The sequence below is a fragment of the Erithacus rubecula genome (genome assembly GCF_903797595.1).
Source record: "Erithacus rubecula genome assembly, chromosome: 15".
NCBI lineage: Eukaryota > Metazoa > Chordata > Aves > Passeriformes > Muscicapidae > Erithacus > Erithacus rubecula.
In genome coordinates, this window is record NC_136667.1 from 11,751,942 (window position 1) to 11,778,799 (window position 26,858).

Genomic DNA, 26,858 nt, shown 5'->3' on the forward strand with positions numbered 1-26,858 from the left:
TGAGCTGGGCTTGGCCATATAATACTCAGTGTGCTGAGTATTTCCTCTTAGCACAAGGAAAAGAAAGAAAAATGGGCACAGGCAGATGATGCGGTACTGGTTATCAGTCACACAGGTTCAGAATCAGCCCAAAGCCTGGGGTAAAAACTGAGTGGTGCTGACTTGTATGAGAAAAGGTTGAACTCTATGCTTACTCTAGTTTTATTGGTGCTTGCATAGGGAGTTGCTGATCCTGGGCCATGTAATCACTGCCCAAGAATATTCCTTTCTCAGAGATGGGCTCTCACCCAGAGCTCCAGCCTGTGCATAGTGATGTGGTGTTTGAGATGTGTTTGAAAGTCTCCTGGGGCTGGGGGCAATTCCTGAAGAGCAGCTGATAGAAGGCAAGGCCTCTCAGTCAAAACTCCCGGAGGAGTTCAAAATGTTTCTTCTCATGTTATTTTCCTTTGTGGCCTCAAATTCCCTGGCAGGGTTCTACAGAATGTCACCCTCGTGGTTGCAAAGACTGCCAGCAAACTTGGCAAAAGTGTCTAAGTGCTGGAGCAAGGGACTGGTGCATGCGAACCGGCTGCCCCAAAAGTAACTGCAGGGCACTGGAGAAACAGGACTTTTTGTTGTGAGTTCCACAGATCAAATAATGACCTTCCGTATCCCCTCGGGACAAACGTGGGTTGGTGGCGCACTGCGCCCGGAGAGAAAACAGCGAGGAGGGATGGCCGGATGGGCACTCCCCGCGGCACCGGCGGGGCCGCGCTCCCCGGGCAGCAGCGGCAGCGGCAGCAGCGGTAGGGTCCGCTCCCGGTGGCGGGCGCTGCGCTGAGATGGGCAGCGGCGCTGAGATGGGCAGCGGCGCTGATGGGGAGCGGCGCTGAGATGGGGAGCGGCGCTGAGATGGGCAGCGGCGCTGAGATGGGCAGCGGCGCTGAGATGGGCAGCGGCGCTGATGGGGAGCGGCGCTGAGATGGGCAGCGGCGCTGAGATGGGGAGCGGCGCTCAGAATGGCAGCGGCGCTGAGAATGGCAGCGGCGCTGAGAATGGCAGCGGCGCTGAGAATGGCAGCGGCGCAGTGCGCGGCGCGCAGGGCTGGGGGCGGGTCGCGGCGGGGGCGGCTCCGCTCCTCCCCCGGCAGCCGCGGCGGCGGCTTTAGGCGGTCGGGCGGCCGCGCTGGGCCGTGCTGGGATGCTGTCGGGATTCTCGCTGCTGGCGCTGGCCGCGTTGCTTTGTGCCGTCCCGCCGCCCTGTCCCCGCGGGGCAGCTGCGGCAGCGGCGTGGACTGCCTGGCTGAACGTGTCATGGGAGAGCGGTTGGGAGGCGGGCGAGAGCGGCCTGTATGGGCTGGACTCGCCGCTACAGTCGGCCGAGGGGCTGCTGGTGCTGCCCGACAGCCCCGACGCCTTCAATGCCTGTAGCGCGCTTACCAACTTCAGCGGGGCCCCCCCGGCCGGCGGGTCCCCGGACTGGCTCGCCCTCATCCAGCGCGGCGGCGGCTGCACCTTCGCCGACAAGATCCGCCTGGCCGCCGAGCGCGGCGCCGCCGCCGCCGTCATCTACAACTACCGCGGCACCGGCAACGAGGTGCTGCCCATGTCCCACCACGGTGAGCGCCGGGGAGCGGGCAGGGGGCGGCTCGCAAAAGAAAGGGGTCCGTGCGCTGGAGGGAGGGTGGGGGAGCAGGGCACAGCCCGGCCGCGCATCCGCGGCGCAACTCCTCGGTAATAGCCGGGAATGTTGCTGCCTCTCTCGCACCACAGGAGTTTCTGCCCGGACGGGCCAGTGCTGTTTCTGGCGCTGCCGATGTTGTTTTTTCTCTGATTAATGAGTAACTGTGTCCAAAATTTGCGGCTGCTGCTGGGGCAGAGGATGAGCGGGCACTTGCCGAGCGCTCTGGCCGGGCTCGTCCGGGCTCTGGCGGTGGGTGTGCGGGGGTGACAGTCTCCACTTGGTTTGGGTTTCTGGCCTGAGTTTGTAGTCGCCAGAGGTTTTAGCTGCTGAAGTTTTTAATGCCTGTTAAGACTGTGGAGTTGATTTGGGCTGTAAAATGGGCTGAGTTTTCATGCTGAGACACTGTTTCTCCCTATGCCCTGCACACTAACCAGCTCAGATATAAGCAAAGTACGACTCTTCTGTAGGTAACTTTTCAGCAGCAAAATGCCGCTTCTAATGCAAGTAGCTGAAAGTCTTTAAAGGTTGTTTTCCAGTTTGCACAGGCTGATGATGAAGCTCTTCTTCTCTTGCTGTAGAAAGTCTCCTATTTTTTCCTTACCTGCCTGTCTTTCAAAAGAAGAATGAGATTTGGCTGTGTTTTAGGCTAATGTTATCTGAGAAACAGACCTAGGTTGAAAGGTGTGTAAATGCCTTCTGGTGACAGACCAAGCAGGTGCCCTTTGTGTGGCCGTAGTGGCTCTGTCCAGCTATTAGACAGACACACACCCTCCTGAGTGTGTTGGAGTTCTGTGGAGTGACACTGCTTTGGGAAATCCCATGATCTGGAGAGAAACTGAACGATGAAAATGAATCCTGCATGTTAAAGCTCTGAGTGGTTTGAAAAATATTTAATGTGTGCAGCAGCTCTCTTAGAAGGGGTGGAGAGAATTTCTGTTAGCATTGGAGGCAAGTATTCTAGTAACACAAAAAACCAGTAGCTGCCTCTGAAGGTTTGTTGTCTTGATGAGCTTGCAATCTCAAGAGCTGTAGGACTATTGGTACTCTGCTTTAAGAATTCAAGACATATAGTCTCTCGCCTTTCTGAAACAAAGTTTTCTTATGTAATCAAATCATCAGCTGACAAATGCTATTGAGATCTGGCTATTGCTGGGCAAGTTCCTCCTGCTGAACTGACAGTGTCCTTGCCCTAAGCCCTATTCACGGTGTGCCTGTCTAATCCTGCAGCTCTTGGAGGAGCTGCCTTGGCACTGCTAGCCCGGGTAGGTCGCTGCTGAACCTGTTCTTGAGGGGAAGGAACATGTGCTCCTGCCCCTCCTCCATCCTGGCTGCTGGGAGAGACTTACAGCATCTTAACCTTGCTGGGAGCTGCCTCTCAAAATGAGCCATGGGCTCTTGGCAGGGTTTGCTCCAAGAGGAGCTCCCTCCTTTCCTGAGGCATTGACATCAGAGTGGTTCTAACTGTCCTGAGTATCCTGCATGATGGGATGGATACTCGAGGGCATTTTGAAACTTCCCAGCTGAACTGTAGGCAAATAGGACAGGGACTCTTTGGAGAAGACAGCTTCTGTCAGACTGCTTATTTCATCTGCCTGACGGCTCGTTGCTGTGGCGTAGCACAATTACTGAGCTAAGCTTGGGCTAAACTTGTTGCTGCTGTTGTTTTTATTGCTTGTCCTTGTTTTAGTCCCTCACTTTCTTTCCAGTTCCACCCTCCCTTTTCTTCTTCTCTGTGGTTAGTTTTCTGTCACTGCATCTGTCTGCAAGTCCGTGTTCTTGGCTCTTCCCACAGTGATGCTCTTCCTTCATGGGGCTTTGGTGCCACACCATGCTTGGGCCATTCCTGCCTTCTGCCCCTGCTGGGGGCCAGTGCTGTCTGGTCAAACTTGACAAACGTTGCAGGCTTTGGACACGGCACGGCCAAGATGGAGCAAGCTACGAGTCATCAGCCTCATTCGGTTTGCCAGGTGCAGGATATTCCCTGTGTAATGCTGATGAGCTCAGCCTACAGCACTACCCCTCAAGCTTAGGAGGTAAGATCTGGTCATACTGCACTTTGCTGAACTGTGCTTTGGGATGGCTCCCCTCTTCTGGCCTCATTGGTGACACTGCATGCTCTAGCTCTCCTGGAGTCTGCAGGGAAGGTGGCTGTGCTCAGTAAAGAATTGGCTTTGTGCAGCTACAACTCCCACCATGTCTGTAATGGCTGTAGCTGTGCTAGTGGTGACTTTGCAGTCTGGGTTTCCTATTTGGCTTCATTTCTGCTCTGACTGGGGCCGTATGCCATCAAGTGAAACCAAAAAAGGCCAAACACTTATCCCAAGCTGAGTCAGTGGGAAGTAGCAGGGGATGGCTTTGCTGGGGTGAGGGGAATCAAGCCAGCAGTACTGAGTGCTCTTCTCTCATCTGTGGGGCATGGAGCTGTCATCTGCCTGGCAGCAAGGAAGATCTCTATGGGTGTGCTCTGATAAAGTGTATGGCACAATACACTTTTCTTCAAAGACCTTTGGTAGCAACAAAACACACAGTTGTTAACAGAAACTTATATTAAAGTGTAGTATGCCTTTTCCTGGGACATTCAAACCTGGCTTTTGAAGCAACTTTCTTGTTTAGAAACTTAAATGGATGTGTATTTGAAGCAGTGTTTGTCCTGCTTTCAGAGACTTTTTGTCTGTATCACTTAGCAAACTTGAGTTTTAACTGTGCACATTTTAAGATGGTACTACTCTGTGTCAGGCTGAGCAGGGTTTCAAAGTACAGTTCTGTGTGCTCATAATTGCACCTCTCTGTAATCTTTATTGACCTTCTGAAAAAGACATTTGATAGGAGAAAACCAGCAGCATGTGGGGAAAAAGTGCAGGGCAAGAGTTGGTTTGTATTAAAGGTGGACCTTGCCTTAAGGTAGAACCAGGATGTTGGGTGGCTTTGGCTTGAGGGCATGGTGGTGCCCATGGGAAGTGTTCTTTGGTGTTCAGTATTTCCTGGCAGCTGGTGAAGAAGGATTCTTTGCTGGTCAGAAAGCAACTGTGATAATTTTCTTTGGTTTTTCTCTTGTGGTGTAACTCTAGACTTGAGAAGTGCATCACCTGATCTGCAGAGGTCTTATTCTGGAGAAATACAGCTTAATGATTCTGGCTCTAGCAGTGTCTAGACTAACAAAATCTGGTTCAAGTGTAAACTTGAGTTGGTGGGTGAAAGGGGAAGGAAAGGTTAAATATGTAGCACTGCTACTTATTCTGCAGGAATTTCACTGAGGTGACACCTTACCTTCATTTGCTTAGAGATGCAGGGTATGGCAGAAGCATCTAGTGCTCCACTGTTTTTTGTGAGATATGATCTTCAGAAACAAGCTAAAACTTTGCCAAGGTATTAAAAGGCTGATGTGAGCTGTAAAACTTAAAGATTGAGTCAGAGTTGTAATCCCAAGACAGGCTGTGCTGAGACTTTGTAAGCATTGTGCAGACAAATAGTGCACCTCTCTTTGCAGTGAGTGAAGACTTGTGCTGAGGACATCTGAGGAGAGGAGTAAGGATGGAGGATCTAAATAATAATGCTTTCCTCTCTTGTTCCTTGGCCAGATGAGCCTCTGCAGATCATTAAGCCTTTCCTACTGTTCCTTTCTAAGAAGGCCTTTGCATGCATCTGCTGTACCTGGATGGTATCTGAAGTCTGTAGTGTCTGGAGTTTGTAGCTCTTTGAATGTGAGAATAGCTTTTTGGTGTGTGTAAGCTGCAATTTTGTCTTTTTGTGCTCAAACTCAGTTTGGCTCTGGCTGCCTGGTTTAGAGTAAATTAATGTCAGAGCTGTAGTGGCATTCAGATAAGGAACTGGAGCAAGTGGGTCTGGCTGGTGACCCTGATTTTCCACCCCCAGGGGATGGTGTGACAGTGATGGGGCTACCCCCAGCAGAAGAGTCTGTGAGCAGGCAGGAGGGGCACTGTGAAACTGGATGAGACTAACTAGTGCTATTGACAGCTTCTGATCCCTGCCCTTGCACTTTGTGGTATAATTTAGGTACCCCTGTGCCATGGAAAACTGTAGGGAAGGCATCATTCCTTAGATAGCCCAGAATAGGTCTGTGAAATGCCCTTGCACTTTGGATTTACTGGGCAACTGAAGTGTGAAAGGATGAATTAAAATCCTAAGTGACAGCTGTGGTAACAGAGGCTCATTGTGAGGGACATCATGTTGCTAAAACAGTGACAGTGCTCATTTACCTCCACCTTGAATGTGCTGGTGAGCTCACAGCAGTCAGCTCAGCACAGTTTCCCACTGTGTCCAGTGTGACCTGTCATCTTTTCATAGACAGGTGCTTTCTGGCTGAGACTGTGCCCATTTATATAATTTTACCATTAGCTTTCTCAAACTCACTTGTTCCCAGTGAACACTTAGCTGCCATCAGCATGTGGAGAGCAAGGGATATTAGTGGTGAGCTCATTCTCATTGAGAGAGGGTGAGCAAAGTATTTACTAAATAAAAACTGCTTAAAACTGTTGAGAAAACTCACCAAAGAATTTTCTTTAGGAATTTTGCTTCCTGTTTCTCCAGGAGGTTTTAGATGCTGTTTGCTAGATTGAAAGGTGGTACTTTAGCCTTGCAGGTGCCACTGACCAAATAGCATGTGACTTGAGCTGTCTCATTCATTCCTGTGCCCTTGAAAAATATTACTGTGCTAGCTGCTGTTTTAGAGGATGATTTCATGTTACAAATGTTCTGAGATTTAGGGAGTGAGAGCATTTATGTATGACTTCAAGGTTCAGAAGGTAGAAGGGAAGGAAAAAGGGTTGGTAACTGTTGGATTCACTTGACAAATAATAACACTATTTAAACTAAATGGAGTGCAGGTTGGTTTCCACCTTCAGTATTCCCTGGGGACTGATGCAAAAATACATTTGGTCTTGATGTGGCCCTTTATACACCTAGCCTGTTTGGTAAAAGAGTTTCCCCACACTTCCTAGTGTGGAAATCTTCCTTCTTTATGTCTTGCTTTCTTGTTCACCTTATTCATCCCTGATGTGTGTAAAGGGATAGTGGTGTCCTGTGCTGATTATACAGACTGGGAAGGAGTAGCTGATGCATCTGAAAGCTGTGGTGCCATTCAGGGAGGCCTGGATTGGGTGGAGAGCTGGACAGAGAGGAACCTAATGAAATTCAGCAAGCATCTGTACCTGGGAGGAATAACCCTGGCCAGCTGTACAGGCTGCAGCTGATCTGTTGGAAAGCAGTTCTGTGGACCCCACACATCCTGGTGGACTCCTGTCCATGACCAGCAGTGTGTTCTTGTGGCCAAGAAGGCCAGTGGGATCTTGGGATGCATTAGGAAGAGATCAGGGAGATGGTCCTGCCCCTCTGCTTTGCCCTGGTGAGGCCTCATCTGGAGTTCTGTATGCAGTTCTGGGCTCCTTGGCTCAAGACAGACATGGAACATCTGCAGTGAGTCCAGAGAAGGCCTGTGAAGATAATGGGGGATGGAACATGTGTCATATAACCAAAGGTTGAGGCAGCTGGGCCTATTTAGGCTGCAAGTGAGAAGACTGAGAGGGGACCTCATCAGTGCACAGAAATGTGTTAAGGGTGGGTGGCACGAGGATGGGACCAGATTCTTTTCAGTGGTGTCCAGCACAGAACAAGGGACAGTGGGCATAAACAAAACCAGAGAAAGTTCCATCTGAATAGGAGGAAAACCTTCTTTAGGGTGAGGGTGACTTAACAGTGGAATAGACTGCCCAGATGGGTTGTGGAATCTCCCTCACTGGAGATATTCAAAACTTGTCTGGATGTGATCCTTTGCACCTCTAGGTGAACCTGTTTTAGCAGCTGGATTAAAATAGATGTTCTCTAGAGATACTCTCCCACCTCAGTCACTCAATGATTTTGTGTGGATGCTTGCCCCTGTATGCTGAAAGGCTTTTGTGTTTAAGAGGAAGAGATCAGACATAGTGCCATATATCAGGTAAAGCAAACTGAAAGTAGATTTCATTAAGCTTAGGTAACAGTGTGAGGAAAAAGGCAGTTCAGTCAAACAGTTTAGATCATACGGGGCTGTAGCTTTAAATAACTGCCAAATAACCTGAATCTTGGTGCCAGGTAATGTTTGTGGTGGAGAACATGCAAAGCAGGGGAAGAAGGAACAAGCCTACTAATGTGAGCTTATACAGGCTTACACTGCTTCTGAACTATGAGTTCAATCACCCTCCCCTCTTGCAAAGGGGAGAGCTGATTGCAAAGCAATAAAGGCGTTTCTTCTGACAGTCTCTGGGATGCAGGATGATTGTGGGGATGGGCACATTCCTGATGAGATTTTGCCTTGTGCATGTGGATGACAGCAAGCAATGCTTTAGTTTTTTATCCACACTGTAAGAGCAGAGCTTGCCTGCAGGGTCTGGTTTCACAGTGTCTGAGCCAAGGAGAGCCTTTGTGTCCCTAGAGTAGGGTGTGCTGCTGAGACTTAATGGCTTTTATGTGCATTGCTGGCCTGTCATCTGAGGCAAGTTACGTAAGCAGGTAATACCAGCTCAGTCTGTGTACACTTCGTTTTTTCCTCCTACTGTAACTGATAACAGTGAGCTTGTACCAGCCTGTTTGATAACCACCAGAAATCCTGTTCCTTAGTATTCAAGTATAGTGAGGTAAGTGATGTTATAGATGTATTTTTTTTCCCTAAACATGAAAGATAGGCTGTCAGATACTCCTCTTACATGCCTGAGCTGCCAGGTGTGCTAAACTGGTAAAAAATGGTTGGAGTGTAAACTGACAGTGTCTTTGTGTTAAAGAACAGGAGACAGCTTGATCTCCAAAGCCTTTTTTGCTGATGATGGTGTTGGAGGAGGGCCAGGGGAATACCTTTAGCTCCTTTGACTAAGGCATAAGCCACAACTATTATGATCTGTGCTGCAACCACCATATCTTGTAGATAAAAACAATGATCCGGGCACCAAGGCTAGAGTTGTATTTCATTTCCTGAAAGAATAGCATTTTTGTTGTGGTGCTATGGTTAAAGAGAACCTCTCCATTCTTTGAGAATTCAGACTCCAAACTTTGCACTTCCTTTTCTTTCATGGTTTGTTTTTTTGTTGTGTTTTATTTGGGGTTTTTTTGTTTGGTTGGTTTTTTTTTGTTTTGGTTTGGTTTTTTTGCCTCTTTGTTTTTTGTTTGTGGGGGTTTTTTTTAGTATATGAAACATTCAAAATCAAAAGTAATTTCTTCTATTCTGCTTTTTCTGAACAGGTGGCTTATGTGGGGGCCAGCTGGGGCTTGAAATGGATTTATGATCCCACCAGGAGCAAGGATGGGGTGGGGGTATTGTCCAAGTGGAGTGCTGGGCACGCTGGGGTGAGCTGTGCTGGTCCCAGGGAGAAGCAGCATGGCTGTACCATAGCAGAGGCACTGGTTGCACAAGGTGCTCTCTGGGCAGAGTAAAGGGATACTGGTAAAACTGTGGGTACGTAGTTTTAGTCTGATTAAAGATGAGGCAAAAGTTCAGACTTTGAGATAGCTGAGGGGAAAAAAATGATGGGATCCAAAATGTTGGAGGCTGTGTGTGGCATGCTAGCTTTTTCCTTGTTCTGAAACAACTTGCCTACTTAGCATGTTTTTTTCTTCTTTCTTAAAAATGCACGCAAAACTATTGCCTTCCTCACGTATTTTCACTAAACTGTGTTGTAGCTTAGTCCCAAGCTACTGTGTTGTAGCTTTCCCAAAGACAAAAAGGGTCCATCAGTTTGACATCCTCTTCTTAGCAAATGGTGATAGAGACACTAGAGAGGTTTGGCTCTCGCTGTCCAAGAAAAGAAAGATCTATGGAATTTGCCCAAAGTTACACTGAGGCCTTTAAACCAAAATGAAGGGGTCTTTCAGGACTTAATTGAAGCTGAATTTGTTTGGTTTAAACAAGGCAAAATGGTCCCAGTGCCTGAATGAGAAATTACTTTTGAGTGAGGGAGTTTTAGTTCTTGAGATGGTTTTGGTCAGTGGATTTGTCTGACCTTGAGATCTGGTCCTTGCCTTGATGTGTTTTAATGCATTTATAGATTGTGATTTTATTGCTGAAAGGGAGTGTTTTAAAGGTACCTTTGCATTTTAAATATTGTGGGGCAAGTGTTCTCCAGGCCCTACAGTTTGCTTGGTTCAGGATAGATTTCTTGGTAGCACACAAAAATGTAGCACTGGATTATAATAATCACTGTAAATGAATGTGTAAACGCAGATGTGTACTGTGCAAAGGTAATGCTCTCTGCTCTGTGCCTCCCTTGCACATCTCATTTCTCTGCTGAATTGTCAAAGCTGTAATTCATGTTTAGAAGTGTACTGGCAGAACAAGTGAAACCTTTGCAGGGGGGCAGAGTTTTGTCTAGGAGTTGATTAGTGCTATAAATAGATGCAGCTCCACTCTACATCTAAGTTAGACTGATCCAGGAAGGTGAAACTTCGATCCCAGTCGTGCACTCTCCATGTGGGCCCAATTTGCTGTGCCCCAGCTCTTCTCTGCTTTGTTTGCTGGTTTGTGTGCTTCATCAGCCCATGTGCTTCAATTTCCTTCAGATTTTGACCAGCTGCTGCCTTACAATTTGGGAGTGCCTGAAGAGGCAGCTTGTGTTTTCCTAAAGAGTTGAATAACTTTCCCTCTCCAGTTTCACAAATGTGAAAGGCAAGAGGCTGGCAAATGTTTAACTGAACAGGTCTTGCTTCTGTTTAGCAATGAGCCCATTATCAGCTAAACAGGCAGCAGATTAATTTCACCTTCTAGTGTCCCTTAAAAACTGTTTCAGAAGCTTCAACTGAACCACAAAAGCCGATAGTTGGGCAAAGGACTTGGGTTTCTGAGAGTGCACAACTAACTGACTTCCCTCTGCTTTGCTGGAGCCTGGGTGGGGAAACAGCTGGCAGTTGAGAGCAGCTGCTGTTCTTGAGATACCTCTGCAGATGTCCCATCCAGTATCTTGCTTCCCACATGATGGCCAAGGCCTCTCAGGAGCCTCTCTCAAGGCTGCTGGTTTCAGTACCACCATGTTTCAGTACCTGTGATAATGTGACCCAGGTAGCAACTCACGAAGTATTGAGTGGGGGTGATCCTCTTGCTTTGTTATAGAAGCACAGAAATTGTTGCAAACCTGCTGATGGAAATGACCACTCGCTTCTGCCCTTGTTGTGCCAGTGTCAAAGCCATCAGCTAGCCACTTGCATTTGTTCATCTAAAGCAAAGCTGAAATTGCAACAGCAATCTCTGGGGTTGGGAGGTGTCAGTGAGGATTAAAGCTGTCATCTGATGACATCCTGTGAACTATGCAGTCTGAAACTTATCTGGAATATGTTTATTTCTTTAAGGGTCAAACTTGTTCACAGTGGATGGCTTAGTAGCTGGAATGGTTTTGCAGGCTGATGGTGACATTTCATTAGTGGGAGTCACTATGCTGTGTCCAGTGCTGTTGCATAATGACAAGATTGATTTACTGTGAGACATGCAGAAATATAGGGAAATCAGCAGAGCAAAGTTTTTTGCTTTTTATTGGCAGGCTTTTTATTTCCTCACTGTTTGTCCTGGGTTGACATTACGATGCTTTGTATCCCCAGTCGTGTGTGCTGTTCATGGCTGGAGTTATGTTCGGTGCTTTCAGAATTGACTCTGAAGGTGAAGGTTTGTTTTGTCCCCCATCGTCTGGGCTTAGCTGCTGCTGCTGCTGCTGCTGCTGCTGCTGCTGCTGCTGCTGCTGCTTTGCTTCACTTTTTTTCCTTATCAGTTAGTTTAGCTAGGAACACCATCCGAGCCTGTTCTGGGCCGGGACCTGGGGACATCGCGGAGCCCCCGAGTCTGCATTTAGTGACAAGTGTTCAGCCCTCCCCAGTGCCAGACACTTTCTGAGTTTGTTCATTCTCTCAGACTGGTGAAAGAGTTTCTTTTGTCATCTGTGGCTGTTTTTTCTTGTGTTGGGGAATGTTTTGGTTTTTTTTGTTTTGTTTTGTTTTTGTGTGTTTGCTAAATAAACTGGTTTTTTCCACTTTTCCTCTGAGGAAATTCTTCCCGAACCTGGTGGTGGGAGGAGGAGTCATGGGGGTTTGTTTTTGGGGGCCTCCTTCTGGAGGTGTTTTCCCTAATTTGTCCTAAACCAGGACACTGTTGCAGCCTGTTTTTCCACACTTCTTTCCATGCTTATGAAAGCAAGTCTGTTTCTGACTTCTTTGCTCGCTAACACCTGGCTCCATCATATTATATATATTATATATAAGCCCTAGTTCATCCTTAAGAGTAGTTGCAGTCTGGGAGACTTTTTTTTTTTTTCCTCAGCTCTGTGTGATGTCATTGTCTTTACAAGGAGCTTTCTGTATAAAATATGACTTTTGTCCCACTGAGGAAAGTTGCTTGCTGTGTTGGATCACAAGCATAATGTGAACAAGGTGGAAAACTAATAACCACTTTGTCCAATGACAGCCTTTGTGGTTTAACACCAATTAGAGGGTTTTTGTGGTAGCTGAAAGTTGAATAACTTTCAGCAGAGGGAAACAACTTGAGTAACTCAGCAGAGGGAAAAACAGTTGGTCTTCCCATTAAAGAGTGTTTGGCTGGGAGGTTAGCTAAAAATAGCACTTTGTAACTGTGTTTATTCTTCCCCCATGCAATGTCTATTATGAATGTTGTGCAGGTGATCAAATTGAGTTTAGAGAGAGCAGTGATAATTTATTTATCAACCTTTCTCACCTTTTTCCCCCCCTCTTAAGAGCTTCTCTGTAATATTGGGACATTCTAACATTTCTACAAATGGTATCATGTGTCCTCAAGCCCTTGCATGTCACTGAAAGGAAACCAGTTTGCTCTGGTCTGTGCTTGATGACTGGAGTTGCTTGAAATTTCTTCCTACCATAAACACCTTGGTTCCTTTGACTTGTGGTGTTCAACTAAGCCAATAAAACCTGTTGTTAAAATCAGGATGGCATTTGGCATCTTGCCCCAACTGTTTAAAAGTGGAACACACCTCTCTTCATATTTACTTCCTTCTGAATCTGCACTAGAAACTCAAAAAAACAGAATTCACGATGCAATTTTCCTCAATCATTTCTCTATTGCTGCTGAAAATACAGAAGTGAAGGGTGATCTATGTCTTTGCTCAGTGTCTGGGGAAGTACTCAAAAATATTGTCAAATTTAGAAAGAGAGATGCTAAGAACTAGCAGTGGAGCAGGGAGGGAGTTGGATCCACTACAGAAAGCAGTCCCTGTACAGATATCACAATCTCCAGTGATCTTACTCTCCGATTTATTTTTAACTTCATGTAGTTCAAAGGCATGTTAAAATGTAAATCACCAAAGTGTTGTGTCTAAAATAGGACAGTCTGTGTCCTATATAGGAGTGAGGAATGCTGTGGAGATGATGGTTCACTTGTTCTGCTCACTGCTCATAGGTAATGAGACATACTTTCAGCTGGAAAACACATAGTGTTTTCACTTGTTCCATCAGTTCATATTGAATCTGTAAATATTATTTAAAAACTTCCCACTGCCATTTCTTTAGCACTTGAAGTAGGACATCGAAGACAATGCCTCTGATACAACACTTGGGAACTGAGCATGGATTCCTCTTCTTTCCAGGTGCTGAAAAGATTGTTGCAATTATGATTGGCAATGTGAAAGGCATGGAAATCCTGAGCCGGATTCAGAAGGGCATGAAAGTCACTATGGTGATTGAAGTGGGCAAAAAGCACAGTCTTTCCATGAATATCTTCACCATCCTCTTCATTTCTGTATCATTTTTCATTGTGGCAGCAGCAACTGTGGGCTGCTATGTCTCTTACTCTGCTCGGAGACTCATTCTCGCACGGGCCCAGTCCAGGGAGCAGGTGAGTTGTACTCTTGGTTTTTTATACCCCCCATCCCTCCATGGTGTGGATCTTGATCTGTAAGTTTTAGTTAAGTACCAAAATTACTGAATTTGTTTGTTTGATCTTTAAAATGCTAAGAGATACATCTTCGCACAGCTTAAAACTTCCCTAAAGAACAGCCAAAAGTAAACTACATGGAGAAAAGTTGATTTTGCTAAGCTAATTGTGTATATTACAAATATTCTCTGAACTACAGTGTAGCTGTAATGCTCATGTAGTGGGGGCTCTGAGAGCCCCCTTAAACTGCTTTAAGCTGACCCTCATTGTTCCCACATAGCACTGCTTATGTCCTTGCTGTAACAGGAGACACGACTGGAAGTTTGTCTGCAAAATGGGGCATGACTATAGCTGCACATTGGGAGGCTGCTGCTTGTTGAAAGCTGCTTTCTGACTGAAAGCTTTCTGAGAATTACAGTGACAGACTCAGGGTTGGAAGTATTGGAAGTTTTCTTCTACCTGTGAGATGTAGCACTGCCACTTCTGGATGAAATGTGGAGTTGTCTTTGTAACCTGATGCTGTTCTCCTGCTGTTATTTGTGGGCAGAGATGCAGTCTCCTGCTGCTGAATCCCTGCCATCTACCTTAGTCTCACAGCTCTGTTTGACAATGCTAAATAAATCTGGGCAGGAAAACCCTACTCACTATTCATTAAATCAAATTGAAATGTTTCCTCTTTTGAAGGTACTTAAGAGTGCAACAGATCATTGTGGGCTATCAGGCTTTCAAGAAACTGCAGATGTTATTAATGCCTCAGTGATAGATGATACTGGGAAAATCCAGTCTGCTTGGCTAGCAGTCTTGGGTTCCATGTACACAAGGAGCTTACTGCAGATTGAAGAAATAACAATGATAAATGATATGCCAGTTCCACATGATTTCAGCAGAACTGAAATCAAGAAGCCCCAAGATGTTGCATTTAATTGTTTCTTGGGGTGATGGCGAGTAAAGGAGCAGGAAAGGCCTTTGCAGGAGCTTTACAGAGATGTTTATTTCAGCCATGTGTGCATTGTTCAGGGTTCAGGGAACAAATGTGAAAGGGCTTGTGGGGGTCCAGGTTTAAGTACATGGGATGAGCAGGTGAGGAAATCCTTAGGGACCAATTGCCAAGGGACAGGGGGTGTTCAAGGGTGGGGTTAGGGTGAAAAGGCCAACAGGGGAACAGGGTGGGAGTGACTGAAAGGCTGACTGACAGGAGAGGGCACAGGGTTGACCCAGGGAACAGAACAGGAGTTGCATTCCCTAGTTGGGAACACCTTTCTGGGTCTCCACACCAAGAAGTGCTTTGTAGAGTATAAGAATAGAAGAAAGCTTCTCTGCTATCAGGGCGTAAAAATACACTATTTTGTCAAAGTGAAAGTCAAAGACAACCCAGAATTGTTTCCAATTTTTATTATACCCTGGCATCTCAGACTGACCTCACAGTGATTAGGTAAGTAAAGAACAACAAGAAAATGCTTGTAAATTCAGGTGAACTAGTAAAAGGTGATGCTACCATGTGCCCCGTTAGCTGTGGAGTAGATTTTCAAAGATCCAAAGTTTGAGAGTTTTAGGTGCTTTGGCTCCATGAAGTACTGAATATTAGTCAAACAACTTCCTGGCTTGTATGGTATGTCTTGGTGGCTTTTCTGTCACAGTTCAGCCCTTTGAAAACCCAGATTGCCTGAACTTGAGTGGCTATTGAGAAAAGCCAGTCATGTCAGCTTCCGGTCCAAGCAAAAAGAGAAGTTTAGTAGCACATCTGTCCTAACCTAACAGTTAAACCAGAGCAGTTTTTTCCTCATGAGCAAGCTACACTGCTAGTTCCTTCTTGAATGCATCTTCTGGGCTTGAAATTCAAGTCTCCACCTCTGCAGTCTCTTCCTGAATTGCTAGGTCAGTGAGCAAGAAGATGGAAAGTTGAGACAAGCATGGTAGGTGGCTTTCTACCTTTCTAGTCAGTAGAGTACTGACAAATTCAGTTCTCAATATAGTAACCTTTCTTAATAGAGCAAAATGACCCATGATGTTATCTGTGCCCTAGTTTCTAATTTCAGCTCAAGTCTTTACTTCCTTTGATTTCATAAAGATTAGATGTTGCTGAGAATTGACCTAATAAGTGGCTTTGGAGGAGGCAAATTGCTCAACTTTCAACAATTCAAAACTGCTTAAATGGCAGAAGCTACCTGTGGCTACCTGTGGGAAAGAACTTCCTTAGCTTACAGGAGAAAAGCAGGAGTTCCCAGCCTGCTCAGAGCTGTCTGGTTTGTACTGCCATACAGGGTACCAAGAAGGCACCATTATTCAGAAAGGTCTGGAGGCAAAACTGTCAGCTTTGAACAAGGAAGACTTAGGACTGAGTAAATCCACACCTAATTTTTCCATTTAGGTACCTCGCTATTTCAACATTCCAGAGCCTGGATGGAAGCTGAGACCTGACCTGTTTTGTAATATTTTGATTCTATTTCCTTAACTTAGCTATTTTTTTCTAGCTTTTTCAATGTTGGTGCTTTTATAGTTCTAACATAATTCACGTTTCACATTTCCTTGAAAAACTTGGCTTCAGAAAATACTTTGACATTCCAAGCTTGGATGTCCTGGTAGACTATTCAATATAAAGCTTCTTCTGCAACCTTTCTCCACCCCCTGGAGGGGTGTTCTGCTGTACTTGCCAAAATCAATGTTAAAGGTGACTTTGGCATTGATGCGTTTAATGAGGAGCAATTAAACTGGTGCCCATGCAAAATTTAAAATATTGTTTCAAGTAAATTATTAACAGTGCAGCCAGTTGGGTCCTGTCTAATATGTTTGGCCTGACATTAGATGTGTAGATTAGATACTGTATGAGAGAGTACATTCCTAGAAAGTTTAGTTTTCAGTTAATAAGTTCTGGCCATGTACGAGAGGTACTTATATTGCTGCATTTCTGCTCTGTTATGTTACCATGTTTGCTGCTCAGACTTTTGGGGGCCTCAGTAAACAGCAGTATGTGGCTGCTGCTCTGTGGCTTCAGTCTCAAACCTTGATAAGGACATTTCCAAGTTTAACATAAGTGACACTGAAAAACATATATTGATGTGTTCAGCAGAACTTCACAAACTTCCAAAAAAACCTCAGTAGTTCTTCTTTCTAAACAAATCTGCACATCTATATCCCTCATCTTTGGATGGTATATGTCTCTTCCTTGGTAGTTGTTAGTAGGTGTCAGTTATTAAACTCTTAAAGCATGCACATGGACGCTCTTACCTTAGGGCATAAAAACAGTGCTAATACAAAAATAGCTTATTTTGTGCCAGGACTATTTCACAGGGTCCCAGGGGGATGTATGAATCAACTTGTTTGCTTTTAAGTGCTTCGGCCCAAGGAATCTTAAGCAAACTTGAATGGCCAGTCCTTGCAAGATTATTTGGTGTCAGCAACAGCCCTCCTCTCTCTTGTCCTTCTGCAATTGTGCCACCAGTACTGCACTTGGAAGAGTTACATGTAACTGAGCTAAAATGCCTAAGGAGATGGAATGCTAGAAAGCCAACAGTGCAAAGCTTCTGCACAGAGCAATGGAATTGGCAAGAGGCTCTTTGGTTAGCTGCAGAACTTGAGTCTGGTCTGTCCCTCAGCTAAGTGTTGTGCTGGGGATGGCACTACCAGAATTACCTGAAGTGCATCGGATAGGGAGAAGATAGTCCCATTCTTTGAGTCAGTGGAACAGCACCAACCTGTGACCTACACTGGAACCCAAGGCACCTTTAAACTGAGCTTGGTTTCTGGCCTAATTCCAGGCACTGCACTGACAGCTGGGCTGCAACACTTGCCAGGCAAGCTGTAAAGCAGCGGAAGCAGAGGAATAGTTCAGGGTGTATTGGTGTGAAGTGGGCTGATTGGTAAAGAATCCCTCTCACCTTTCATCAGAATGTTTGTGTCGGGAAGGTGTCCTAAAATGACTATAACATAAAGCAATTGTTGAACTCAGTGTTCCGTCTTCTGTACCAATTTAGTTTGAAAGCTTGTGTTTGTTTTGGCTGGATCTAATGTGATTAGATTATCTTGCATCTTAAACTGAAAAACCCTTATAATTTCTGTGCTTTGTGAAAAGATTAGGTACAGCCAAAGCAGATGTAAGTACTGTCTTGGTGTGTCATCTAGTCAGTAACTGCATCAGTCTGTTATATCAGTATGTCCCAAAACTGTTTCATGTTGTCTCCAAATAGTATGGTCATGCTTACTTGGCTTGTTTTGATAACATCTGGGTTTTAAAACTGTGGCTTGCCTGCAGTAGGTACCTGGGTAAGTATGAGTAAGTGAGTAGAGAAATGGCTGTCTCTGACCAGGCCTGCTTTGTGTCACAGCGGCAGCTGAGGGCCCGGGCTAAGAAGGCCATTGAACAGATGCAGCTGCGCACCCTGAAGGAAGGGGATAAGGTAAGACTGACCCTGTGACCTGCCCTGCATTCCAGCACAGCCTTTGCATGGAGCCTGGGGAGCTCCCTGCTGCTGGAGCAGGAGGTGCAGAAGTCTCTCAGAGCTGGTAACTTTTGGTTGCAGTGACAGTACCTCTTTCAGACCAGATGCTTTTCCAGACCTCAAGACTTACATTAATATAAATCAGTTTATTTTGTTAGCTGCTGCTCATAGTCTTGCTGATGTGAGAGGACCTAATTGGCTGGCATGGATGCTTAAACATAAACTAATATCTAATCAGTTTCCCTGGCTGTTCTTGTAACTAAAACTGGAGTAGCAGTTTCTAAAGCTCTACACTAGTGCCTCCAGTAATCCAGTAACAGTTTCATGTGGAATTCTAAACCATTGGTTTAAACTTTCAATGCTTGTCTTGAAGTGTCAGCTTGACTGTCAGTAATCCACAAAGTGTGTTTATATAAGATTATATTTGGGAGCATCGTGGCTAACTGTAGCTAGCCCCCTTCATCTGCAGTAAATCTGACTGGAGTTCAGAGGAAGCTTTCAAAATGTGTTAAGGCTGTAAATTTATTTCACTGTTTTAGGAAATTGGTCCAGATGGAGATTCCTGTGTTGTGTGCTTTGAGCAGTACAAGCCAAATGATGTAATGCGTGTTCTGACTTGCAAGTAAGTTGTCTTCCAAACTGGCTCTTTATCCAAAATTCTGCCATGTTTGTTAACAAACTTTCATCAGGTTGTTGTACAGTGAGAATTCTTGAATATCTATCAAAACATTATTTTGAACATCAGAAACTGTGTAAATACACATTTGTAGTGTGCCCCAATGGCCTGTGTTCATCACTTTCCCTGTGAGTAGATTGACACATTTAACTTGGCAGACCACAGTGTCCCTCAGCCGAACGCCAGGACTTTTTAAGGATTTCTTCCTTTACTGGTGTATAAGAATGTTACCACTAACTTGCAGGTAATTGGCAAAATGTTGCCCACTTCTTGTCCCTTAAATTACTGTTTACTAAGAAGCTTGAGTTTCTGCTAAATTTGTTAAACCATGCTGACTATTTTAGTTTAAAAGAAAGCATGTATATTCTTGTATGCATCCTCTGAAACAGAGACTAAAATACAGCCATGGCAGTTGATTTTCCTAGAATCCTCTCCTGTTGTATCTCACTGCTGTGCTGCTGTGGAAGCCCAGTGTGATTGCTTCTAAGGTGTGCAATGAAGCTGCCACAGGGCTTAAGGAAACTTATTCTGTGGGGTTTCCTCCTGTGCCTGCTGACTGGGACTGCTCTGGCCAAGCTTCTAAAATCAGAGATTTGCCACATAAACTGCCCAAATTGTGCAAAGGAAAAGGTGTCATAACCCTTAGGGAGCATTCTTAAAAGCCTTGAAAATATTTTGATGTAGGAGAATGAAGTTCTAAAGAATAGAAAAATGGGTATCTGCTGCTGTATGCTGAGCAGTGCTGTCAAACACTGGCAAATCTCAGCTGGAGTTACCTGTGCATCAGGTTATAGTTTTGCAAAGGCTTTCTCTGCTCCCAAGCATTCGGGCCTCTAAGCTGTTTTGGTAAGACAAAGTTAGTCAGCTAAGATGTTATCAACCAACTCCCTTGATCTAATGCCTAATTCTTTAAAAAAAACCCCAAACTGAATAGCTATTCAGACATGTATGTTATTGATTATCCAGTTGTCTTGTCATGTTTATACTCATGGATAGTTTTGTTAGTGGACTAAGTGCCATTAGAAACTTGTAGACAGGCTCCAGACACTTTGCCTGATAGGAGACCTGATTTCTCATTATTTGCCTATAAACCCTGATAATCTTGGTATGAAGCTGCAAACAAAGTATGACTTATTTGGGTAAGAGTGGAGTAACATCTTTTGATTTTGTTCCTTATATGTGAGTTTGCTGCATTTTCTGAGTCTGCTTTTATGTTTGTGATGCATTTTTTTCTCTGTTGCCCAAATGTAGCTGTCAGAGGCACGCTAGCTTCAAATGACTAGACTACATGGACTTGATAATCTTCATTAGTGGTGATATCTGCCAGTATCAACCATATTAAATTCTCCCTCACATGAGTTATAAACTGGTATTTACTGCAAGAACATGCTTGATTATGGTGGCTGACTCAACACTAAGCTCCTACTTTTCGAAAGAATTTAACTGGATCTATGAAAGAATCAATCAAAGGAATGTTTCTGTGAATCACATTGGTGATATCTGAGTCCCTGGGGTGTGGGTATTTTCTGAGGGCATGCTTGTCCAGGGAGTCAAACTGAAGGTATTTATAGTTGGAAAGGTTCACAAGTCCAGTATTAAGTTCAAAGATTTAAAATAGTCAGGCGTCAAGAAAGTTTCAAGTTTTATTCTAAACATGCTGTTGGTGCAGCTGGAAGGAAGTACCAGTTATGTGAGCTGATTTGGAGAATCCTTGGATCCTGCTGGAGGGTGGGCTGCTGAACACTGGATGTGGTGATCTTTCCATTTACCTCATAATAGGGCTGATTAATACTGAGCAGTGCTTGTTTGCCTTGCTGTATCTATTCAGGCTGAGGGAAGAGGCAGATTACAGGATTTCAAGTCATCACCTAAATCTGTGGCCTCATTTAAACCCATTGTGGAATTGAGGGTCTTAATAGAAGCACACATTTGCATCAATTTGCATTTGATGGCTGAGCTATATCTACTCTCTTGAGTGTATGGCCATCCAAATAACCACTTGGAATACACAGTGATTGCACAGGCACTATAAATGGGTGGGAATACAGTTTAGCTTGATGACATAACTCTTTGAGATTATTTGCCCATGTAATTGCAACAGAAACAAATGCTATTTAGTCATCTGCATGATAGAAGTTAATCTTAAAGCTAAGGCTGAGATTCAATAGTTGTATCATTTAAATATCAGCTGGGAATGTATTGTACACAGTTTTGGAAAAACAGTTTTAGACTGTTTAGGTGTAGCAAAAATGATAATGCTGAATTCTAGCAAGTTGTATTGGGATACTAATAAGCACAAACCACCTACAGGTTGGAAGATCAATTATCCATAACTTTCAGCTGAAACTTGTGGCAAAATAAGGTCATTTATTATAGAAGGAATAAATTCTTGTTATTACAAAAGGCTCCTTCATAGCTGGCACATGGGCAATCTTCCTGGTATGAAACCTAACCTGTTGGCTACCTTCTTCCTCCAGCCATGTCTTCCATAAGACCTGTATTGACCCCTGGCTTCTGGAGCATGGGACATGTCCTCTGTGCAAATGTGACATCCTCAAAGTGTTGGGTGTTGAGGTAAGTGTTGAGGCTGTTGGCACGGTGGCAGCTGCCAGTCACAGTGTTACACTGGTGTTGTGACCACATCTTGAGCTTTTTTCATGATGTCTCTAGAGTGCAGGTGATAAGCACAGGTGTTGCCAAGTCTGTGGCCAGATGCTATAGGAATAATTGTGATGTCCCTTTTAGGGAAGCCTGCAGCTGACCTGGTATGAGTTAGTATTGCCTAAAGGCTTGAACAGAATGTCATCCAAAGCTGACTCATGCCTAACAGAAGAATTGTTCTTAACTCTTGTGCTTACAGCTAAGGAATCTTCAGTCAGACTTTGACAACTCATACTGCCCCTGAAACCAGCTTCTCTTCAGTTGCTCAGTACTTGGAGCCCTTGAAAAGTGAATGTGTTAGCATGTATGATGTTTCTGGAACTGCATGATTTCCTAGGATGCATCAAGAGTTTCCAATGTGTTCTGTAATTGCTCATTGTTGCAAGTGCTGGAGGAAGATGCTGTTGCCAGTGCCTGATGCTGCCTGGATCAGCTAAAACTAAGTCAGTTTGCCTGGGGGAGGCAGATCTGAGTGGAAGGAAAACTGTTTGCCTGATACTCAGCAAGCAGTGCAGAAGCTGTCTGAACTTTCCACTCAATTAGGCAGTAACTGTTTTTCACCTCTGATACTGGAGGTTAACAGCAGAACTTTTATTCCATTTCATGTTTTTCCCTCTGCATAAAAGTGCTCCAGACACAGTCCTTACAGGCATTGTTCTCCCAGAAAGATGCACCCTCCTGCCAAGTTGTAATTTAACCTTTTATTTTTATTTTTTTTTCCCACAAAGATGGATGTAGAACCACAGTCTGAGTCTGTGCAAGCCCCAGGATCCAGTGGCCAAAGACCTCTATCTACTGTCACTATAGTTAATGAAGAGGACAATCTTAGTGAAACAGCATCATCTGGATATGATTCTGTGCAGGGACCAGATGAATCTGCTCAGGAGGCACACATACCATCAGAAAGTATGTCGACTCTTTCATCTGCCTTGCTAGATCATTTGTGCTTGGCTGCTTAGGCTGTGAATTAGGGGGAGTTGCCTTCACAGCATCTCACAGGGCTTAAATACTTTATTTTTCAGGGTTATCTTACCTTTTGTTTTAGCCTTTAGCTCTGACACTTAGTCTTTGTTTTCAAATGAAACACAACCTTAATTTGAATTAAAAGCCAAAGTCTGTGAAAGAATAGTTCAAACTTAGAGGCATAGTTCAAGAGCAAAGAGACTTTTCCAAACATGTCCCTTATCTCTTTGGAGATTACGTTTGATAATGGGAAAAATTCTTTAGACTGGGACAGTAAGAGAACAAAACCCAACCCCCAACACAGATACTTAAGTGTATTTCAGATTTGTCGGGGCTGAGTCATCCTTGAACAATTTAGAGAGTATTAATTTCCAAATATGTTGTCTCTTTGAGCAAGAGCAAACAAATTGAAAATGTCTTTTTAGTGCTCAGCTTTGCCAACATGTATTCAGTGTTGCTATTGGCTTTAAAAATGAAAAGATTGCAGATAAACAAATGAAAGTAACTATCTCTGAATTGTGGCATGGCCTTTGGAAGGGGATGCTCTATTTCCCATGGGAAGCTTAGCTGATAGGAAAATTTGGGATTTGCTGCCTGTCTCTTGCAGGACATGTTGCTAGAGCAAGTGGTGTGTGTTTGGGAGTGCCCTGTTGAAGTACCCCAGTAGAGAAGAGAGCACTTCCCATGAGCTAAACATCAGAAGTTGAAATTGCATCTCTCTAAGTAACTCAAGGCCTGCTGGGTCCTTATAATACATGGGTCATTCTCGTGTATTCTCACTTGGAGTGGGAAGGACACACAGGGACATCAGCCAGACAAGGTTAGTCTGTAGGGAAGGCCTTCTTCAAAATCAGCACAGGCCCACCCCCCACTTTATCCTGAACCTGGTCTCTAGGAGTTGCTCTTGATACCTGCCTTCAGCAGCATAAAGATACAAGACCTGCTAAAAACCTCTTAGTTGGATTTTTTAGCCTTTTAGCTTAAGCACACAACTTCAGCTTGCTCAGTACTACTAAGCTGAGCAGACATCTCCAGAAAAGACAGGCAGTGGCAAGACTGGGCTCCCAAACTAACAAGGGGCAGAAGGAGAGAGGTAGTAGGGGCATGGCCTTGGATTTAAATCTCTGCAGGAAAAGTGCAGTTGAGCTTGTGCAAGTCAAGTTTGTGTGGTTTGCTTTAAGATGGTAATGCTTGGATGTGGTGCTTTCTGACTTGCCTTGACTTGGTTTTCTTCTGGACAGATGACAACATGCATCCTGTAAGTGAAGAATCCCAACCCTCCACTGTGACTGTCCTTTCACAAGGTGACAACCCAGGTTTTGAGGGAGATGAAACACAAGTTTGTGAAGGCAAGATTGTTTGTGAAGTCACGTTCTAAGAACATACCAGGCCACATGGTGCAAGTCTTCTGCAAGGAGCTGCCCACTGCCATTCCACATAAACCAAAAGTTGCAAGACTGTTGCAGAAAATACTGCATTGGCAATGTTTAGATGAATAGACTTGTCTGAATCATAATTGTATGGTTTGCCTTTCTTAAAACTGTATTTCCCACAGGAGTCTTAACATTCTCTGGATAAAGCTGTCTTAAATACAAAGAAAACCAGCAGATTTTAACTAAACAAAAATTCCATCTTCAGCAAAGCTTCTCTACTGTGTTTGAATTGTTTAAGTGAGATTTTTTTATGTCATAGCTGTCTCCACTGGGAATGGTTTTGAGTTGGAATTTTTGATTGTTTTTTATTTTCATTCAAATGGATTTTCATTGTAAACAAATTTATTTTGATCTGTTCTAATAGTTATGAGACAGTTTTGTTTAAAGCAACATGGTATTTAATGTTTCAGTGCTCTAATTTGATCGGAAAAAGTGCAAGCTAATGCTTGTCAAACTGGATTTTTGTCCACAGTGTCTTTGGCTCTCTAGTGATTCTCTACCTCTGAACTCCAACTTGCCAACCACACATTCCTAAAGGGGAAGAAGAGCTGCAAGCTGACAGGCCAAATCTAACTTACTGTAAAGGGAACAACTGCAGGAGCTTTTCAAACCTTGTTAACATTAGTCTGTTAGACTGAAAGATCCTCCAGTGATTTGAGGAGCTATAATCATCTCTAGCATCAGCAATATGCCAGAGTCCTGGCTTTGTGGGAGTCTGGAACTGACTTCAGGAAAGACTCAGCCGAAGATGTAAAAGATAAATTCTTACAAAAGGATCTGCTGTGTTTTGTTCAGAAATGATCCAGCCTCTGAAAAATGCTGGACTGTTGATGTCATTTTCTTGCTCAAGTGCACAAGCTGCAGGGAGAGCTGACGTCCTGTGACTGTAACAGAGGGTTGGAGAAGCTGTCTGTCCTCTGTGTGGAGTTGAGATGGGGTCAAGTAGGAACACTGGCTGCCTCAATAGTAAGTGACCTGGCCTTGTCCAGTGAAGGTAGCTAAGGACATCTTATAAATGCACTTTATTTTTTACCTCTGCATCTTTGACTAATTTCTATTGTTCAGTAGGGTTTTGTCCTAGAGGCTCTAATAAATAACTTAAGAATCTGGGGGGGGAAAAGCAATGCGTTTTCTTAGCTATAGTACAAATGAAATTATTGTAAATATTTCATCATTTATATTAAATTTGAATATGAAAATGAAAATGTAAATACAACTCTATTTTTGATGATCCTGACCGACACAAAATATTACCAGGTCTCATGGAAGCAGATGCTGAATTTGCCCTGTCCCACAGACTTGAAACACATCCTTCTTTTGGGAGGGCAAAAAGAAGCAGTGTTTGCTCATAGTAATTGGAATAAGGAGTGCTAGTTCTGTGCAGGATGCTACTGTTACATGGATTGAAATTGTGTTGAGATGCTGAAACCTAGTATCAAGTACCTAGCTGTACTCCATGTTAAAATCCAAGCCCTTAGGATGTGTTCAGTGAGCTGCTGAATTGTGCTTGTAGGCATGTTCAGCTCAAGGCAGTCCAGCATGTGCACTTCAGCCTGGCTGTGCCTCACTTTTCCTTTGTCAGGTTGTTCAGCATCCCTTCCTTAAAGTCTATGCTTTCTTTGAGGAAAAAACATTTTAAAAACGGTAACTTGTCCTTTGTTCTGTACTCTACTATGATATACAGTAAAAGCTTGTTGCTCTTCTGGCTGATTTGGGAGCAGTTAAGTCTTGTTTTTCTGTTTAATGCAGTTCCAAGTCTTGTCTAGAAAATATCAGTTGGTTCTGAGCTCCAGTTGCAAAGCTAGCTGTATTCAGACTCCACTCTGAAGCTGTTGTTTGCTGTGATTGCCTTTTTATTTTACCTCTGAAGTGCAGAGCAGTTAAAGGAACAGCCAAGCAGTAAATATGCAGGCCCTCATCATTTCATTTCACAGTGCTGGTATGAATTTATTGTGGTGTGTAAGCTGCAAGAATCTTATGAGCATACAGTCTCATGAAATCATCTGCCATTTTTGTTTTCAATAGGAGCAAAATTTGATGTTCAAGGAAAAAAAAAAAAAAAGGGAAGGGATTCAGATCAATTCAATACATTGAAAGGCACTTTTTGGGTTACTTTGTTCATAGAATTCCAGCTTTATATTTGCTGGGTTTCTTATATCAAATATATCAAATGTGACCCACTGCTAAAGGAACATATACAGGGTAAGTACCTGAGCAGTATTTGAGCTACTGCTAGGCAGAACTTAATGGTTCTCCAGTTTTGCAGCTTAACTTGCAAGTCTGCCATGTTCTTATCTCTGCAGATGTGTTTGTAACTAGTAGCTATGCAAGGGATTTGGTTTAAAAATGAAAGTGTAAATTTTGTGAACACCATTTTGATACTAAACTTCTGTCTGTTCCTGTTAGACTACCCTAAAGAAATTTTAAGGATCCACTCTCACTTTTTTGTATTGTCAAATTTCCATGTATAGCAGCTGTCTTTACCAGCCCTACTTAGGGGACTGTGCAGGAAAATGTTCACTCGTTTTTGGTGATGCCATGGACTAGAATGTTTCTGGGTCATATATATATGTATTTATGTGTGTATGTGTGGCATGACAGACTCCTCTAAGCAACAAACCAACAGGAATGTGCCTGGGGCTGGGGTTGTTCAGAAAAGCAGTAAAAACCTGCTGTTATTGTGCAATAATTTTGGGGTTTTCTATAGATACACTAATGCTCATGTGTAAGATAATGGAAATAATGAGCCCACAAGTGGTACAGTTGCTTAAAGGTCTGCCTGTTGACTCTTAACATATTAATATTCCCACTGAGTCACACAGATTTGTCAATTCTTCTGTCCCCAAAGAGCAAACTGAACAGGCCCTGGCATCACATTCAAGTGTTTACTCACTCCCCCAGGCAAAGGGAGGGAGTTACCCCTCTCCCTGAGGAATGCTCTGATCTAGACACTTCAGTCAAATACCTGTGGGCTCTCAAAGGGGGAATGTGAACATTTTTTTTATCCCTGAAGGAGAGGAAGCCTTGTTGCCTGGTGCTGGATTACTGGTGCTGTCTTGTAAACCAATCTTTACAACAGCACGGCTTAATTTTAAATTTCAAATCAAAATAATGCCATTTTCTCATCTTGAGGAAAATACTCATGTGTCCCTATAGAAATA

General features: G+C 44.0%; 1 protein-coding gene across 2 annotated transcripts; it reads left to right on the plus strand.

Moving 5' to 3' along the window:
• Positions 1-1,089: 1,089 nt before the first annotated feature.
• Positions 1,090-25,132, plus strand: RNF128 (ring finger protein 128). Of its 2 annotated transcripts, none has more exons than XM_079318541.1 (7): positions 1,090-1,597; positions 13,242-13,489; positions 17,851-17,922; positions 18,504-18,586; positions 21,118-21,218; positions 22,040-22,207; positions 23,506-25,132. In XM_079318541.1, exons 1-7 carry the CDS (start codon positions 1,180-1,182, stop codon positions 23,640-23,642), a joined length of 1,227 nt encoding a protein of 408 aa, XP_079174667.1. In that variant the 5' UTR covers positions 1,090-1,179; the 3' UTR covers positions 23,643-25,132. The 2 variants fall into 2 exon arrangements, with proteins under 2 accessions (XP_079174667.1, XP_079174666.1); XM_079318540.1 differs by having other exon boundaries at positions 1,093-1,597; positions 21,118-21,214; positions 22,030-22,207.
• The last annotated feature ends 1,726 nt before the right edge of the window (positions 25,133-26,858 follow it).